Source organism: Oryctolagus cuniculus, chromosome 2 (genome assembly GCF_964237555.1).
Source record: "Oryctolagus cuniculus chromosome 2, mOryCun1.1, whole genome shotgun sequence".
Taxonomy (NCBI): domain Eukaryota; kingdom Metazoa; phylum Chordata; class Mammalia; order Lagomorpha; family Leporidae; genus Oryctolagus; species Oryctolagus cuniculus.
The window spans coordinates 187388121-187408001 of NC_091433.1; the positions used below are offsets into that span (position 1 = coordinate 187388121).

General features: G+C 42.7%; 1 protein-coding gene across 4 annotated transcripts in view; it reads left to right on the forward strand.

The window, feature by feature from the left end:
* The window catches only part of NBAS (NBAS subunit of NRZ tethering complex), a 461789-nt gene that overhangs the window by 268787 nt on the left and 173121 nt on the right, over positions 1–19881 (forward strand). For all 4 annotated transcript variants that reach the window (XM_070069748.1, XM_070069749.1, XM_070069751.1 and 1 more), the window contains exons 36-38: positions 7598–7765; positions 11221–11334; positions 11664–11784. In XM_070069748.1, the coding sequence (XP_069925849.1) occupies positions 7598–7765; positions 11221–11334; positions 11664–11784 (403 nt within the window). The remainder of the gene's footprint in view (positions 1–7597; positions 7766–11220; positions 11335–11663; positions 11785–19881) is intronic.

The following is a 19881-nucleotide window of genomic DNA, read 5'->3' on the forward strand; positions in this document are numbered from 1 at the left end:
CCTGCGCTGTTCTTTTGTCTGCTCTTTTGTCTGCTCGGCCCTTCCCGGGTTAGCTGCTGGTCCCTCACTCGCGGAGGAACGACGCGGTCCCGGGTTAGCTGCCGGCCCCTCCACCTCCACGGAGGGGCAGCACCCCCCGCCGCTTTCCCAGCTTCCGCGGAGGAGCAGCACACCACCGGCCGGCTCTCTCAGGGGCTGCTCAGATGTTCCTCAGGTGTTCCTGGTGCATGCTGTCTCTCTCCTCCTTTATAGTCCTCTTCCACCAATCCCAACTCTGCTACCCACACGCTGAGTACGCTGCTCTCCTCCAATCAGGAGCAGGATCAGCTCCTGCAGCTTATCAGTCAAACTGATGAGGCAGCTGCGTAGTTGTTTGCTCCTCCCCAGCGCCATATTGTGGGAGAGCAGATGCATAGAATTAGTCCTAGTTCCAGTAATTTAGTCTAGTCTCAGTTGCTCCCCACACTTACCTCTGTTTTGTAAGTTCATATTATTCTCTAATTGTTTCTCTGTCTCTCTTCACTCCCTAGTTTCTGAATGCCTTGAGGGCAGACTATGTCTTGCTTCTTTTCTATTTCATGCTGCCTGGTAGAGTGCAGGGCACCAAGTAAGAGTCACTTGGTGAATATATGCTGGTTGGTTGAGTAAATTTTAATTTGTATCTTATTTTTTTCCAGTTGTAGTTTTTCTGAAGTTTTCTTAAGCATTAGATTGTCAACCTTATTTTTATTTGAAAGGCAAAGAAACAGAAGAGAGATCGTCTATTTACTAGCTTATTCCTCAAATGCCTATAATAGAGCTGGGCCAGGCCAAAGCCGGGAGTCTGGAATTCAGTCTGGGTCTCCCACATGGGTGGCAGATACCCAACCATTTGAACTATCACCTACTGCCTACAGAGTGTCCCTTAGCAGTAATCTGGAATTAGTGCCAAGCGGGGACTCATACCCAGTCTCTCCTATTGGGATATGGGGCATTCCAAGCAGTGTCTTAACCACTGTACCAAATGCTCACCCCAGTTGTAGCTTTTCAAATATCTCAAAAGTATAGCCAATATATTGAGAATCTTATTAGATATTTTACATATATTTATATATATCCACACACAGATAAGACAATGTACCGGGGAGTTCAAAAACTTTGTGAAGAAACAAAGCAAAAACTTTCTGAGGCCCCTTCATATAGCTACTGAAAACCCTTTCTAAAAGAACTATTTTTAGCAGTGTTATTCATGGTGTCTGAAAATATAGCACTAGTTCCCCTCAGTGCCCACCTTATTAGGGGAAAGCCTGTAAACAGAAAGCATCAGTGTACACAATCTGCGAAGCTTGCAGGATCTCGGAGAGGCGCACTTAGATGACACTTGGTGAGTTACGTGCACAGAGGCAAGCTGTCTACTGGCAAGGGGTCCTAGACTTTAACGCCGGACAGGAGGTGGAAGTTACATCTACAGAATTGTGCAGCTGCAGAGGCTCCTTGGCTGAATAGTGCCCTCATTAGGAGGGAAGGATCCCTGGAGGTGGGAAACTGGATCAGAGTGTTTTTCTCCCAAGGGTTAAGTCAGCCTCTGTGAGCCAGCTGTCAGCAGAGAAGAGATGAACCTCCACTGCTGAATCCTTGGACAGCCAGGAAATGAAGGGGTGGAGATTTCAGTAATGTCTCCACTGAGACTACAGTCTGTGGGTTTTGTGCACCTGTCCAGTTTTCACCCATGGCCTACATTTAAAGCCCTTGATAAAGTCCTGGCACATAGCAAGAGTTCCAGACCTGACAGCTATTGTTATTACCACTGTTGATGGGAGAATTGTTTTTTCCTTCCTGGGCCTTTCTCCTTTGTCTTTTCTGAAGTGTGAGATAATGAGCTTTGGTCTTTAATTCTGTCTTCCCTTCCCCTCAACAAAGGGAGATAAAATAGCTTTCCTCCTTGCTGAAATTGAGGGGACCCAACTGCTAGGATAAGCCTTAACCACAGGCTGCTGGTGGTGCCTGTCACCAGAAGGGCAGTCTTCTGCTGTGGTTCTGCTGTAATCCCATATCATTTAGGTTAAGACCATGTGTGTTTTTCTTTCTCTCTGGTCCGAAGTCTTTACAATCCAGAGTGCATTTTCATTTAGACCTTATAGCAGTTTGGAAGTCACATTTCAGGTGCTCCATCACTCACTGTGGCTGGTGGCTGCTGTGTTGACAGCACAGGTCAGAGACAGTCCTGAAGTCTGTTCCACTCAGTTTCCCACTGTTACCCGAGAAATTGCAAGAAAGAATTCAGGCGTGAGACAGAGTAGTGGAAAGTAAGTAGCAAAGTTTATTAGGGAAGGGACATCTGTAAGAATGGATGGGCACCTCTGCAGACAGGACCTGGGAGAGGGTGCAGTTGCTCGGACTGGGAAGGGGGGGTGGGGCAAGGTTACATGGTTGAGTGGAGAGAGTACACCTGGCCAGACCAGGCGGGTGGCTCAGCAGAGAGGCAGAGGGCTGAGCATGCAGTCCGGTTGAGGCAACAGGTCGTTAAGGAGATGCATCTTGCTTCCCCACCTCTGCTCCTCTTGGAACAAAGGGCTTTTTGGATGTAAATAGAAAAACTTCTATCTGAGTTTTCCCCTGAAGGTATCAGACAGGAGGAAGCCTGGCTGGCGCCATCCTGGGTTCAGAGGAAGGGTGAGCAGGACCCCCTAGAGAATGGGGATCCTGAACAGGGTGTTTGAAATGCAGATACTGGGCTGCACCTGGGAGATTGTGGAAGATTTGTCAGGTAGAAGGGGGCAGGGCAGGATGCGAATACCGGGCTGCCCCTGAAACATTGTCAGGATGACTCTGAGATGCAGATGCATATGCTGAACATAGATGTCTTCTCTTTAGGCCTATATGTCACACACACATAAGCTCATAACTGACATCCTACCTAACACCACCACTGTACTTTTTTTTTTTTTAAGATTTATTTATTTATTTGAAAAGCAGAGTTAGAGAGAGGGATGATGCCGACATTGCAGGCAGCGGCTTAACCCATTAGGCTGCAATGCTGGCCCCAACCTCTGTGCTTTAACAGTGACTTTTGTTTGATGCATCTTCTTGGAAAAGTTACTCCAAAATACTGACTTGCAGGAAGTTTTAGCCTAATTATGGCTGAGATTGAAGCTATATTCTCCACTTTAGATCAAGTGTTTTTGATGACTCCAAGTCCTGCTTATAATTTTGCCAGGTTTTTTTGGCAGTCAATGTTCGGTTGTAGATAACAAAAAAAATTATAGCTCTTATAAGCAGAAAATGACTTTTAAGATTTTATCATTTGAAAGGCAGACAGATATGTTAGCGGAGATTGTGTGGGCTTCTTGTCTTCACACAAAAAAGAATTCAGGCATGAGATTACAGCAGTGTTAAGCAAGGTAGTAAGGTTTATTGGGGTAGGGCATCCTCAGAACGGATGGGACAGAATCCAAGAGCGAGCATGAGAGTGAGCAAGCGAGTGAGCCCTGCCATTCAGACTGGGGAAACCAAGGTTACATGGTTAAATCGAGAGAATCACCTGGTAGGCCAGGTGGGTGGCTCAGCTGAGAGCTGAGAGCTGAGCATCTGCAGTCTGTTCCGACTGGGGCTTATAAGGGAAAGGGGTTCAGTTCTTCCTGCCTTTTCTCCTTTCCTTCCTTCTCTTCCTCCTCTTGGACAGAGTTTGCTGAGTGTAAATTAGGAAAATTCCTCCCCCAGTTCTGGCACCCCAGGAAGGGGAGCCTCCCTTATGTTGCCTGTCTTGGAGGAAGAATGTAATGGATGTATTGCTCCATGTTATCAAGCCAGATATCCCATTAATTGAGGAGGAGGGAGGATTCTCCTGGGGAGTTCCCTGGGGGAAGCGCTGAGACCACCTGGAAAGTTATCAAGGTCTGGGCGGGACTTTGCAGTGTGAAACACTGGGCTGCTTCTCAGGCTGTTGCATTCTTGTCTGAAGAAGCTTGTTCTCCTCAGGCCCCTCTCACACACACAGGCCAACTTCTAGCTTCTTACCTAACAGATTTACAGAGGTCTTCCATTTGGTGGTTGCCTTTCCAAATGCCAGCCACAACAGAGGCTGGGCCAGTCCAAAACCCAGGGGTCCAGAACTCAATTAAGGCCTCCCACATGGGTGATAGGGACCCAAGTGATATAGGAAGTGACCCCCTAAAACAAATACGAAAAATGTGGTCCCTTAAGTTCCCCAAAAGTCCCATCTGGATGTTACCAGAATTTGGGGTGCCATAAGATATCACCATATGCTTGTTAATAAATCCCCAATATTAATAAGCCCGAGAGGGTTCTTGCCTAATATTTAGAGAAGAATTCTAAATACCGGCATAAATAAATGAGGCAGCATGTTACATTTTAGGCTTTTATTTAGTGCAAAAGATGCATAGGAGAGTGAGAGCTTTATTTAAGAGATAGAGGTAAATCATACTGAGTGCCAGGCACCAGCCACATGGAGGAGCATGTAGGCCAGGAAGCCTAGGGTGGGTGGTCCGAAGGCTATGCGCCCTTAGAGGTGCAGGGCTACAGCCAGCCCCCTCCTGGCTAGAGGCTAGGGTGAAGAAGAGAAGGCAGACACACAGTGTCCCAGGCTTTTAACCCACTTCCAAAGGGGAGTGGTTAAATAACCTGATTAGCTGGTGGGCACCCAGGTGTGGCCAGGTAGGGGCATGAGGTCATACAGGGGCATGATGAAGGTATCAGGTAGGGCGTGAGGTCACACAGGGGTGTGGCGAAGGCATAGTCTTCCAGCTCACAAACCTAGTCAATTTTAACCTTTATGTCTGCCTACTTCACTAGTACTTGAACCATTACCTGCTGTCTCCAAGAATGTGCATCAGCAGGAAGCTGGAATCAGGAGCTGAGCTGGGATTCTAATCCAGGCACTTCTGTATGCCATGTGACCAGCCTGTGTGTGGTCTCTTAACCTCCGCACCAAATGCCTGTCCTGGAAGATGTTTTTGTTTTGTTTTGTTTTATCACAAATTAGGGGATTAAAAAATCATTGTAAAGACTGAAATGACAAGCATTTGGTTGGCTCCTAGAACAGTGTGCAGAACTGGCTTGCTGAGGGAGCTGCAGTCTGTCACAGGAAGTCGGGAGCACTGACTGCGAAGACGCTGCTGGCAGGATGGAAGTTCCTCCCTTTCCCCAGCCCCTTCTCTTAGCACTGCCGCAGAAACGCTTTTAGCACTGCCCCCAGAGCCTCCAAGCAAGCAAAATCCTGTAGACTGAATAGACTTCTTGCAAGTAAAAGAAGAAAATCATAGAAGTGGCAGAATTATGGAGTCTACTATAGTTTCACCTCCAAAATGTCATGCAGTGTGTGTGAAAGTTGAAGAAAACAAGGTCATGTGTGGAATATGAGTTACAAGGTGGTCTAGGAGATGTAGTTTTTAGCTTTACAATTTCTAGGCACAGTAAAACACTGTAAGGGATCAGAGTGCGGTCAAGGAAGACAACCTACAGTATTTGCCAACATCTGATGCTGAGAGACTGAGAGACATGCTGTTTTTATTGTCACCTAAACCCCAAACAATGATAAGGGCATGGATGCTCTTAGAAGCAATTTAATGTAACTTCTCCTTTAGGTAGCATCCATTTTTCTATGTGGCTTCCATATTTAGGACAGACACATAAAATACATAGAGTGGATGGTTTAGACATTTTCTAATGTCCAAGAAAAAAAATTATATTTAGAATACTTATGAACAAGCTTAAAAACAGCAAGGTGGTTAAATTGTAAACATTAGGTAAGACAGCTTAAATATATTTCCTTTCAGAAGAATAAAATGTGCACTTAAATATCCTAACATATTTATGTAAATATCCTAATATGTGTTCATTTTCCATTGCTGTTGTAGTCTGTTGCCAAAAACTTGATAGTTTTAAAACAATACAGTTGATGATGTTACAGTTCTGTTAGGACAGAAATCTGGCAGGCTGCCCAGGGTTTCTGCTCTGTGCTTCACAAGGTTAAAGTGAAGGTTCCAGCAAGGCTGTGTTCTTATCTGGAGCCTTTGGAGGAGGACCTGTTCACTGATGCTCATTGATATTGCTGGCAGAATTTAATTCCTTGTGGTCTTAGGGCACACCCTCAGTACCTTCTTGGCTATCACCTGAGTACTCTTCTAGGCACTGCCTACTTTCCTTGGTTCATGGCCCCTCCCCTATCTTCAAAGCCAGCAGTTATGGGTGGAGTCCCCAGATGCTTCAAATCTTTCCTGCCTTCTTCCCCATGACATCTCTCTAATACTGTCTAATACAAGCTGGGGAAGATTCTTTAGGTTGAGAGCTCATGGGATTGAATTAGTTCATTCAGATAAGTCAGGAAGTTCCCCTACTTCAAGGTCCATGGCCCTTCATTGTACTTACAAAGTCCCTTTGTCATATAATGCAGCGTGTTCACAGGCTCCAAGGATTATGGCATCAACAATCTTGGTGGATCCATAATTCTACCCTACTGCAACTATCAAGTTGATCAGTGCGTTTGTCTCATTATTAGTTATGTGACAGTATCCTGGTAATCATTGACTAATATATTATTTTTGGTTACTGTAATAGTATCCTTATGAATGATATTAGACCTAAGCAGCAAAACTGAGCTATCTTCCTTTCATGTAAACTACACTAGTAGCCAGAAGTTTATTGGTATTGAAATTCCAAACCTTAGGTTTTCTTTCATTATACTAGGATATTTAAGAAAAATTGAGTAAAACTTGAAAGACATTAAACAAAGAAGTTTATATTTGAGAATAAGTTATATTTTCCTTCCACCAAAAAATAGACATGATCTTTGTCATTTCATTTAAAAGACTACTAATGTACTGCCACTTTCTCCTCCCAGAATCCCTTGGGTTAGTAAATTGATAACTAGGATGTTTACTGATTGCTGCAAGAATGGCAGTGGGTTCTGCATCATAAGCTTTTTAAACACTATTAATAATCCACTTGATTGCATGAAAAACACTGCCTTTTAACAGTGAGGTGGATTGTCTGAATTTTCTGCTTTTGTCTGGGCCATAGTATCATTATTCAAATGGATAATTTATTTCTTAATGTAAATAATAAAAGACTTTAATTTATTGTTGAGGAAACAAACGTGAGTATCTCATTGTTAGTATATTAGATTGATGAAAAGTAAAGAGCTTCTTACTTGCTTTATAAATATTCTGAAAGGGATTATTTGACTAATATGACTTCCCCCCTGAATGATTCAGGAAGGAACGATAAGCAGGGATGTTTTATTTCTCACTTATTCCACTACTAGTGAAGATTAATTTTAAATTTATCTGTCTTCCTGTCTAATATGTGATGGCTTTAAGGGGTGGGGAAAGACAGCTCTCAGACTGAGTAAGGCCTGTGAAGTCATTTGGTTTGACTGTGCCAAGGCAGGCACAGGTGGGCCTTAAAATTCAATAAACCTATAGCAGGCTAATTTTTAAGTTGATAATAATTTTGTATGGCCTGTGAATGATGTTACAGATATCCAGATGGCCCTTGGCAGAAATAGATTTACCACCCCTGCAAGTTAAGCAGTCACTTGTCACTCTGTTCTTAGGACAGTGCAGCTTTTTACTCTGGATTATTATTATGTTTTAAATAGGATGAAGCGAGTGTTCCTGACAGCAGTTCAGCTGACCTATTACACTGGACCACTGCTACCACCATGAAAGTCCTTTCCAACACCACGACCACCACCAAGGCTATGCTGCAGGCTGTTAGCGATGGGCAGTGGTGGAAGAAGTCTCTAGCTTACCTTCGGCCCCTCCAGGTAAGCCATGTAGCTTTCTGATAAAATCAGTTGTGTGATTTATACCAATTTTTAGCATTGCTCTTCATTGTTGCACCATTATCTTCTGTAGATCTTTAAAATAATCTCTTAAATATAGGGACCCTATCGGTAGAAAATGAATAATTTATTCTCATAGAATGTAATGTAAGTCATGGAGAACTTGTGATGGACACTATGTATATTTAGGTTATAAGTGTTGACATTTTTGCTATATATGAGAGAATGTCAAAGGTTTGTAAAACAATGGGTTAAAAGAAATTTATTTTGGGGGCTGGTGCTGTGGCACAGAGGGTTAAAGCCTTGTCCTGCAGTGCCAGCATCCCATATAGGTGCCAGTTCAAGTCCTGGCTGCTCCACTTCTGATCCAGCTCTCTGCTATGGCCTGGGAAAGCAGTGGGAGATGGCTCAAGTCCTTGAGCCCCTGCACCCGTGTGGGAGACCTGGAAGAAGCTTCTGACTCCTGGCTTTGGATTGGCACAGCCCTGGCTGTTAAAGCCATTTGGGGACTGAAGCAGCAGATGGAAGATCAGTCAATCTCTCTCTCTCTCTCTCTCTCTCTCTCTCTCACTCTGCCTTTCAAGTAAATAAATTTAAAAGAAATTTATTTTGGTACAAAAAAATGTTGAAATCCATGCGTAGTGTTTTCATAGTACTTATTTTTCATGTACTGTTTGAAGATCCCTCTTTTGTCTACACAAAAGTTGAGGGAGAGTGTTAGGAGCCAGCCTGGGCACTCTGAAGAAAGAACAGTTTAACAGATTCCTGCTTTCATACTGTATGTAAAGGTCAGAACAAGCAGGAGAGAAAATGATTTCTTAGCCCGTAGTTCCCTGCTTTTTTCTCTGCATTCTCGTGTTGCAGTCCTTTGGTCTCATAATGGAAAATACAGAAGGAAAAGAAACATGCCTGTTGATCAGTTTATAGTTTGCTGCAAGTGATCATGGCGTGTCTTCTTTGATTCATTCAACACATACTGATTCGGCATCTCCCCTGTGTTAAGGATCATGCTCATCCCTGAGGACAGAGTGGAGAGGAGCTTTGCATAATTTCCTTCCTTTCTGGAACTTACATTGCAGATGGGAGCACAAAGGAAACAAAACGTGTGTGTGCTTTCGGGCTGGCGGGTGGTGATGAGTCCGTGCTGATGATGATACAAGGAAAGTGACTCATGAATGCTACTTGGGATTTGGAGAAGGAGGTGAAGGTTAACATAAAGGAATCCCTTGAAGCAGAAGTAGCATTGAGGAAAGAGAACAAACTACAAGGCTTACGGGGAGAACATGTGCACCATCTTCCTGGAGGATAAAGGGGGCCACTGTTGTTTGTACAGAGTGAATAGTAGGGGAGAATGGCGGGACATGAAATCTGAGGGCTGGTGGAGATGCAGGCGCTGAGAGCCTTACACGAACTGTAATAACCACTGTGGATTTTGAAGCATTTAGGCAGTGAATTTATATAATCCAACTATACTTTTTTTTAAGGATTTATTATTTATTTATTTGAAAAGTAGAGTTAGGGAGAGACAGAGAGAGAGAAAGGGAAGGATCTTTCATCTGCTGGTTCAAACCCCACATGGCTACAATGGCCAGAGCTGGGCCAGACTGAAACCAGGAATCTGGATTTTCATCCAGGTCTCACATGTTGATGCAGGGCTTCAAGGACTTGGACCATCCTCTGCTGTTTCCCCAGGCACATTCACAGGGAGCTGGATTGTAAGCGGAGCAGCTGGGACTTGAACTGGTGTCCATATGGGATGCTGGTTTGTAAGTAGCGGCTTAACCCCCGGTGGTACCAAACCGGGCCCCCAACTTTACTTTTAATAGCATGATTCAGCTGCCATGTGGAGAACTGGCTTTATGGAGTCAGAAGTCAGGGTACAAGGCAGTGTGATCTCTGATCTAACATTCCAGATGAGAGATGGTGGTGGTTTGGACCAGCATAACTGTGAAGAAAGTGAGAAATGGTTGGTTTGGGAATGTATTTTATGGATCTGCTGATGGTTTGGATTTGGGACACGTAAGAAAGAAGGGACCTAAGAGTAATGGTCCAAACAGTTGGGTGAATGGAGATGTCAGTTTCTTAGATGCTGTGCTCTGGGGAATGTCTGTATGTTTATTGCGTGTATCACACTGGATCACTTGTTTGTATTTTTTTACTGTCTTATCTGATGTTTTGAGGATGTGTGTCTTAGGTAGAATTTTGAACATTGTGCATGATCTTCATTTGCAGCAGTGACTTCACTATTTGCTTAACCTTTGCTTGCTATAAATTAGTGCCCCGGAAACTGAGGAGAAATGGGTGATTTTTATTTGGCTTTTAGGGAGGAGTCTTACAGTCACTTCAGAAGGGTAAAAGATAAAGATAATTACTGTGTGTGGGACACCAAAGTATTTGTTAGTCAGGAATGCTTATAGCAAATCTTAAAGGCATGTGTAAGGGTCCCAGTGGTGCAGAATATGGGGACAGCAAAAGGGGTACAGTTAGATCATCTTGCTTCAGTATGGCAAGGAATTAGCAGGTAAAGTCTGAGTTGGTCCTGGATGGAAAGGTAGAATCTAACCAGGTAGTCGGTATGACAGAATCGTGAGAGAAAGGCATAGAAGCTGGCAGGAAGATGAAGTATGTAAGCTTGGTTGGAGTGGAGAATGTTAGCTCACACATAGTAACATTAACACAACATTTGTCATAGTTTATAGTATTGGCTGTTCAGAACTACTAGAGATTTTTGAGCAGGGGAACAATACATACACCATGCTATTTTAGGAGAGTTCCTCTGTGGCATGTAAAGCTCACTATGCACATGAAACATTGCTTCAGTGTTTCAAATTCATTGATGTCAAAGTGACTGGGAAAATCAAAAGGCTACACAGGGCAGGGCAGGGTTGTTCTTATGCTCATTGCTGGTATCCATGTCACTCTTGACACACTCTATGTCACAGAAATCTATCTATCTATATAAAATATACATAATTATATATATAAATATAAATATGTATAATATAAAGATTTTATTTATATATTTGAGGGTCAGAGCTATAGACAGAGAGAAATAGAGACAGAGAGAGAGGTCTTCCACTCCCCGATTCACTCCCCAAATGACTAAGATGGGCAGCGCTGGGTGGATCTGAGACAGGAGCCAGGAGCCTCCTCCAGGTGTCTCACATGGGTACAGGGGCCCAAGCGCTTGGGCCATCTTCCACTGCCTTCCCAGGGCACAGTCAGAGAGCTGGATAGGAAGAGGAGCGGCTGGGACACGAACCGGCACCCATATAGGATGCTGGTGCACAGCAGAGGTTTAGCCCACTGTGCCTGCTGGGCCTCAGCGCTGGCCCGTGGAATCTGTCTTCCCTCTCTTGTCCCTGCCTCCGCTCTGGTCCTCTCCCTTTCCGTGCTCTTTTGTTTTTATTTACTGTTCTTCACTTTGTTCTGTTTAGGGACAAGAATTTGGTGGTGCCTATCAAATTGGAACTGTGGCCAATGAAGACCTAGAAAAACAAGGGTGTCATCCTTTTTATGAGTCAGTCATCTCCAATCCCTTTGTCTCTGAGGTAAGGACAGTGTGCCTAAGCAAATAGGTTTTTCTGTTATGCTGTATAGACAGCATAGACAAACATCAGAATTTTCCTGAAAATGTATTTCTTTTGGTTCTTAACTCACGTTATTCATTGGTTTTACATTTTCTTCATATATATTATGACATTATGAAATTAAAATTCATTTAAAATTTTCTATAAAGTAATATGTCTTAGTAACTGAGAAATTGTTATTAAGTCACAGAAGACAGAGTTCAGTATTTCTGTTTTCTAAGAGTATGTTAGCTGGAACAACAACAACAAGCTTATACCGTGCTAAGTAGAGAAACTGCTTTTTTATCTAGTCCGGAGTGACCTATGATGCCTATCAGCACATCCCAGATGAAAGTTTTGCAGAAATATTGCTGAGAACTGGTAAATTGGCAGAGGGGAAAACTGAAGGAGAAGTCTTTCCAACTACAGAAGGTAAGAAAGAAGGCTGTACTCATGTTAAAAGAATTATAACTGGCCGGCGCCGCGGCTCACTAGGCTAATCCTCCGATTTGCGGCGCCGGCACACCGGGTTCTAGTCCCGGTCGGGGTGCCTGATTCTGTCCCGGTTGCCCCTCTTCCAGGCCAGCTCTCTGCTGTGGCCAGGGAGTGCAGTGGAGGATGGCCCAAGTGCTTGGGCCCTGCACCCCATGGGAGACCAGGAGAAGCACCTGGCTCCTGCCATCGGATCAGCGCGGTGCGCTGGCCGCGGCGCGCTGGCTGCGGCAGCCATTGGAGGGTGAACCAACGGCAAAAGGAAGACCTTTCTCTCTCTCTCTCACTGTCCACTCTGCCTGTCAAAAAAAAAAAAAAAAAAAAAGAATTATAACTAAGATTGTATGAAAGGGGTGGGCATTTAGCCTAACAGTTAAGGTACTAGTTAGGATGCCTGAATTCCATGCTGGGTTCAGTTCGCAGCTTCAGCTCCTGATCCCAGTTTCCTGCTAATGTGGATTCTGGGAGGCAGCTTTGATGGCCCAGGAAGTTAGGTTTCTTCTACCCATGTGGGAGACTTGAGGTGTGTTCTTGGCTGCTGTCTTCTACCTGACCCAGCCCCGGCCATTGTGGACATTTAAGGAGTAAACTAGCAGGTGGGAGCTTTCTCTCTCAAATAGGTAAATAAAATACTAAAAAAGAAGAAAATGTATGAATGAGTGAGTTAGAGAAAAAGTAATGAAATTTTCAGTAAGTTTGAATAATCTAACTGGATGCCTTCATTCATTCATTCTTACATTCATTCGTCTACCTCCTCAAATTATTTGAATACTTTTGGGAAATCCTGCAAGATGTTGGCATAGGCAAACAGTTCATGGGAAAGACCTCAGAAGCACAGGCAATCGAAGCCAAAATTGAAAAATGGGATTACATCAAATTGAGAAGCTTCTACACTGCAAAAGAAACACTCAGCAAAGTGAAGAGGCAACTGACAGAGTTGCAGAAATTATTTGCAAACTATGAAACTGATAAATGATTAATATCCAGTATCTATAAATAGCTCAAGAAATTCAGCAACAATAAAACAAACAACCCAGTTAAGAAATGTGCAAAGGGTTTAAACAGGCATTTTTCAAAAGAGGAAATCCAAATGGCCAACAGACACATGCAGAAATGCTCAGGATCATTAACCATCAGGGAATGCAAATCAAAACCACAATGAGGTTTCATGTCACCCATTAGAATGGCTCTCATACAGAAATTAACAAATAAAAAATGCTGGTGAAAATGTGAAGAAAAAAGGTACCCTAATCCACTGTTGGTGGGAATGTAAACTGGTACAGCCACTATGTAAGACAATATGGAGATAGATCAGAAATATGAATATAGGCCTACCATATGACCCAGCCATCCCACTCCTGGGAATTTACTCAAGGGTAATGAAGTCAGCATTTGAGAGAGTTATCTATACCCCCATATTTATTGCAGCTCAATTCTAAATAGCTAAGATATGGAATCAACACAAATGTCTGTTAACTGAAGATTGGATAAAGAAATATGGGATATGTAGACAATGAGAAACCAGGAAGTGGTAAAAAGAAATGAAATCCAGTCATTTGCAACAAAATGGAGTACTCTTTAAAACATCATATGTAGTGAAATAAGCCAGTCCCTGTCTCTCCCCCTCTTCGTGGAGGAACGACACAGGACCCTGCGTTGTTCTTTTGTCTGCTCGGCCCTCCCCGGGTTTGCTGCTGGTTCTTCCCGGGTTGGCTACCGTCCCTTCCACCTCCGTGGAAGGGCGGTTCCCCCTGCCACTTTCCCCACTTCCGCGGGGGAGCGGCACACCGCTGGCCGGCTCTCTCGGGGGCTGCACAGGTGTTCCTTCAGATAGATGTTCCTGGTGCATGTTGTCTCTCTCCTCCTTTATAGTCCTCTTCCACCAATCCCAACTCTGCTACCCACATGCCGAGTACGCTGCTCTCCTCCAATCAGGAGCAGCTCCTGCAGCTTGTCAAGTTGGTGAGAGGCAGCTGTGTAGAAGCTGTTTCCTCCTCTCCCAGCGCCATATTGTGGGAGAGCAGATGCATAGAATAAGTCTTAATTCCAGTAACTTAGTCTAGTCCGAGCTGCTCCCAGTTGCTCCCCACAAGTCCCAAAAGGCAAATACTGTATGTTCTCCCTGGTGTGTGATAACTAATAGAGCACCTAAAAGGTAATCTATAGAAATGAAATGGACACACGATGTGATGACTTTGAACAGCCCTTGTCTTGACTGTTGAGGAACATTTTTTTTTCCCCATACTATTTATTGAACTCTTTACTTAGTTTGGAGTTACTTTTATGTGTATAAAGTTAATTGAAAGTAGATCTTAGTAACAAATAAGAATGGGAATTGGAAAGGGAGGAAGAAAGAGGATGGGAGTCCCAGTGGGAGGGTGGGTAGAGTGGGAAGAATTACCCTGTTCATAAAGTTGGATTTAGAAATGCATGAAGTTTGTACACCTTAAATAAAAGGTTCCTGGGGAAAAATAAAATAAGATATGATTCGTATCTTCAAGTTGCTAATTATGTGAAGTAGTTTTTGTGTTGAATGGTATAAAGTGCTTTCCTGCTTTTATTCTCCATACAATGTAGGTCTATATTTGAACATGACAGTTTCTTACATGGTGGCATATTTTTCTGTAAATAATTTTTTAAAAAGAAATAAATGTATTCAAGTTTACCCAAGACAGCCTGACATTTATACTTTTTTTTCTTCCCCCTTTTTACTTATTTTCACAATTCTATAGTAGGATTCTTCATTCTTTTACCTGCATCTCTCTCTCGGCTCTTAATGAACATCCAGTGATTCAGAGGCAGCTCCAGGTAATTTGTCCATGCTCTAGGCAACGGTAGGGAGGAAAGGAGGGGGAGAAACAGTTTTCTTGGAATTTCCATCTATAACTTCAACTTAGTACTGGCCATTGTTATTATCAGTATGCCTGGACAGTGCTATCTGCTAATTAAGCACATTGCTGTGTGGCGTGAAATTTAGGAAGTGCACTTAAGGCATAGAATTGCCGTTTCATTCCCAAACCTGATACCTTAATTTTTACAGAATTCCTTTCTTTCTGTCAATTTTTATATGCAATTGGGAAGAAGAGAGGCAGATGATAATTTCCTGTACATTATGCAGGTCCCTGACATATTGGGAATTTTTTCTAGGAGCATTATTTTTTTTTTTCACTTTTGTGGTGCATGCTTTTCTATATTTGTCATTCTCTAATAAAAGAGACTTTTATCTCACAGTTACCAACATATTTATGTTTCCTTTTTTTTTCCAAAAAGCTGTTAACTCCATGGTAGATTTTATAGTTGGTAACATATGTGAAGGATGTTGTGATATTGCTTTCCCTTTGTTTAGTGATTGTGTCTGCCTTTTTTCTTCTCTGCATTCAGTTGCCCATGGATTAAACATAATTGTTTATCAGTTTGTACAGACAAAATTGTGACCTTAGGAAAATACTGGGTCAGATGGGAGAGTATCACTTTTTGATTGGCACAATAATCAACTGAAATAATGAGAACATTTGCAAACGTTGGTTTTTACAGTATTTTTATTATTTATCTTATGAAGAATATGTGTATGATTTTTAAAAAATTCACTCAAGAGGTGCGCCTTACAAAGAGGCAAAATAATGGAAACACATAGTTAATGGCCTGAAAGATAGATCCTCTCAAGCTGATTCCTCAGTTTGTTTTGGCTTCTGATATTTACCAGAGCTGTTTTTAGAGAAACATTTCTGCACAAGGCCCTGGCATGGCACATATTTCCAGATTACCAGGCATCCCTTTTTCTTTTTTTATGTAATTTTTATCAGATTCAATATAGTTTGTAGATACAGTTCTAAGAACGTAGTAATAGTCTCTTCCTTCTCTCTCCCTCCTCCCTCCTGCCTTTTCACTTGCTCTCTTTCTCTTCTTTTCTTTCTTTCTCTTTAGATTTTGAGATTACATATTTTTCATTTACATTACCATCGGAGGCTTAATGATTCACCAGATAAGAAGTTTAATAAGTATTAAGCAAGACGATCCTAGTTTAGCGGGAATATAGGAAAGTGCTGTAAAAATAATCAAATGTAAAGATGATCATTTCACATTTATATGGTAAATTTTAAAATAATCACAGATCATTGAAATCATAGTAGTATAGCATTTTTTTTTTTTGGCAGGGGGAGAGAGAGAGAGAAAGAGAGAAAGAGAGAGAGAAAGGCCTTCCTTTTCTGCTGGTTCACCCCCCAATGGCCGCTGCGGTGGGCGCACCATGCTGATCTGAAGCCATGAGCCAGGTGCTTCCTCCTGGTCTCCCATGCGGGTGCAGGGCCCAAGCACTTGGGCTATCCTTCACATCCCTCCTGGGCCACAGCAGAGAGCTGGACTGGAAGAGGAGCAACCGGGACAGAATCCAGCGCCCCGACCGGGACTAGAACCCGGGTGCCGGTGCTGCAGATGGAGGATTAGCCTATTGAGCTGTGGCGCCGGCCAGTAGTATAACATTCTTAAACATTGGTGTGACAAAAGTGTAAAACAAAGATTTATGGGGCCGGTGCTATGGCACAGCAGGTTAAAGCCCTGGCCTGAACTGCTGGCATCCCATATGGGTGCCATTCTAGTCCTGGCTGCTCCTATTCCTATCCAGCTCTCTGCTATGGCCCGGGAAAGCAGTAGAAGAGGGCCCACGTCCTTGGGCCCCTGCACCCACGTGGGAGACCCAGAAGAAGCTCCTGGCTCCTGGCTTCTGGCTTCAGCCTGGCTCAGCCTCAGCCATTAGGACCATCTGAGGAGTGAACCAGCAGATGCAAGTCTCTCTCTTTCTCTGTCTCTCTCTCTGCCTCTGACTCTCCTTCTCTGTCTGTGTAACTCTGACTTTCAAATAAATAAATAAATCTTTTTTTTTTTTTTAAAAAAAACAAGTTTTACAAAGCCATGTTTACAACAAAACCTATACACACAGGCATTTCTGTCTTTTATTTTTGTTTTTTGATTTTTAAAAAATTTTTATCTTCCACCATATAAGGCATAACATGTTGTATCCTGCTTATTTCACTCAACATGATGTCCTCCATTTGCATCCAGTTTGATGCACATGGTCAGTTTTCATTCTTTTTTATGGCTGAATAATAACCCATTATGTATGTATGCCACATTTTCTTTGTGTATTTGTGTGAAGATGGACACCTTGGTTGATTCTGTATTTTGGCTGTTGTGAACCTTGCTGGTGGTGCAGGGATCTCTTTGTTACAGTGCATTCATGCCTTTTGGGTATGTACTCAGTATACTCAGTAGTGGGATTGCTGGGTCATATAGCAAGTATATTTCTAGTTTTTTTTTTTTTTTTTTTCCTTTTTAAAGATGTATTTATTTATTTGAAAGGCAGTGTTACACAGAGGCAGAGGCAGAGAGAGGTCTCCCATCTGCTAGTTAACTCCTCAAATGGGCTCAATGACTGGAGCTGGGTTGATCCGAAGCCAGGAGCTTCTTCTAGGTCTCCCATGTGGGTGCAGGGGCCCAAGGACTTGGGCCATCTTCTACTGCTTTCCTGGGCCACAGCAGAGAGCTGGATTGGGAGAGGAGCAGCTGGGACTTGAACCAGTGCCCATCTGGAAGCTGGCACTGCAGGCAGTGGCTTTACCTGCCTGCCACAGTGCTGGCCCCTATTTCTAGTTTTTAAAGAAATCTTCACACTATTTTCCACAGTGGCTGCGCTAATTTCAGTTCCACCTACAGAGTATAAGTGTTATCCTTTCTCCATATCCTCACTAGCATTTGTTACTCTCTGTGTTTTGGATTTTAGACTTTCTGACAAGGGTGAGGCGATATCTCGTTATGGATTTGGTATGCATTTCTTTCATGGCTAGTGATGTTGAGCATTTTTTCATGTATTTGCTAGCCATTTGTATTTCTTCTTTTTTTTATTTCTTTTTTTTTAACTTTTATTTAATGACTATAAATTTCCAAAGTACAGAATATGGATTACAATGGCTTCCCCCCCGTAACGTCCCTCCAACCCACAACCCTCCCCTTATCCACTCCCTCTCCCCTTCCATTCACATCAAGATTCATTTTCGATTCTCTTTATATACAGAAGATCAGTTTAGCATACATTAAGTAAAGATTTCAACAGTTTGCTCCCACACAGAAACATAAAGTGAAAATTACTGTTTGAGTACTAGTTATAGCATTAAATCGCCATGTACAGCACACTAAGGACAGAGATCCTACATGAGGAGTAAGTGCACAGTGACTCCTGTTGTTGACTTACCAAATTGACACTCTTGTTGATGGCATCAGTAATCTCCCTAGGCTCTTGTCATGAGCTGCCAAGGCTATGGAAGCCCCCTGAGTTCACTGACTCTGATTGTATTTAGACAAGGCCATGGTCAAAGTGGATGTTCTCTCCTCCCTTCAGAGAAAGGTACCTCCTTCTTTGATGACCCATTCTTTCCACTGGGATCTCACTCGCGGAGATCTTTCATTTAGGTTTTTTTTTTCCCCAGAGTGTTTTGGCTTTCCATGCCTGAAATACTCTCATGGGCATTTCAGCCGGATCCGCGTGCCTTAAGGGCTGATTCTGAGGCCAGAGTGCTGTTAGGACATCTGCCATTCTATGGGTCTGCTGTGTATCTCACTTCCCATGTTGGATCGTTCTCTCCCATTTTTATTCTATCAGCTAGTATTTGCAGACACTATTCTTGTTTATGTGATCCCTTTGGTTCTTTCTTAGTCCTATCATTATGATCAATTGTGAACCGAAATTGATCACTGGGACTAGTGAGATGGCATTGGTACATGCCACCTCGATGGGATTGAATTGGAATCCCCTGGTATGTTTCTAACTCTACATTTGAGGTAAGTCAGCTTGAGCATGTCCCGAATTGCACATCTCTTCCCTCTCTTATTCCCACTCTTATATTTAACAGTGATCACTTTTCAGTTAAGTTTCAGCACTTAAGAAGAATTGTGTATTGATTACAGTATTCAACCAAAAGTATTAAGTAGAACAAACAAAAAAAAATACTAAGAGGGATAACATATTAAGCTGCTCATCAACAGTCAGGGTGAGGGCTGATCAAGTCACCGTTTCTCATAGTGTTCATTTCACTTTAACAGGTTTCCTTTTTGGTGCTCAGTTAGTTGTCACCTATCAAGGAGAACATGTGGTATTTGTCCCTTTGGGATTGGCTTATTTCACTCAACATAATGTTTTCCAAATTCCTAACAGGGATCACTTTTCAGTTAAAATTTAAACACCTAAGAATAATTGTGTGTTAATTACAGAGTTCAACCAGTAGTACTAGAACAAAAAAGAATACTGAAATGGATAAAGTATTACATTGTACATCATCCGTCAGGACAAGAGCTGATCAAGTCACTGTTTCTCACACTGTGCATTTCACTTCAACAAGTTTCCCCTTTGGTGCTCAGTTAGTTGTCGCCAATCAGGGAGAACGTGATATTTGTCCCTTTGGGACTGGCTTAAATCACTCAGCATGATGTTTTCCAAATTCCTCCTTCTTGTTGCAAATGACCGGGTTTCGTTGTTTTTGACTGCTGTATAGTATTCTATAGAGTACATGTATTTCTTCTTTAGACAACTGTCTGTTGAGGTGCTTTTCCTATTTCTTAATTGGATTGTTTATTTTTTGTTGGTTTTTTAAGTTGCTGATATATTCTAGATATTAATCCATTGTTGGATAGGTGGTTTCCAAATATTTTTTTCCTATGATGTTGTATATATCTTCACTCTGTTGATTGTTTCCTTTGCTGTGCCGAAGCTTCTGAGTTTGATATAGTACCTTTGTTCAGTTTTGCTTTTGGTAAGCCTCCCCCCCCCCCCCCCCCCCCGCCTTTTCCACAGTCTTCAAGTACTCCACCTTTGAAGTACTTGGTGACCAAATGTTGGGACATCAGGCTGCGTTTGAAATATGAAGCAAATTGAGAGATTTTCTTGAGCTCCATGTAGTGGGGTCAGCATACTTGATGGTAACTTGGGGAATCATTCTTCCCCCTCTATCCATGCACTTGTTACTCATTGAAGAAATGGTTCTGGAACCA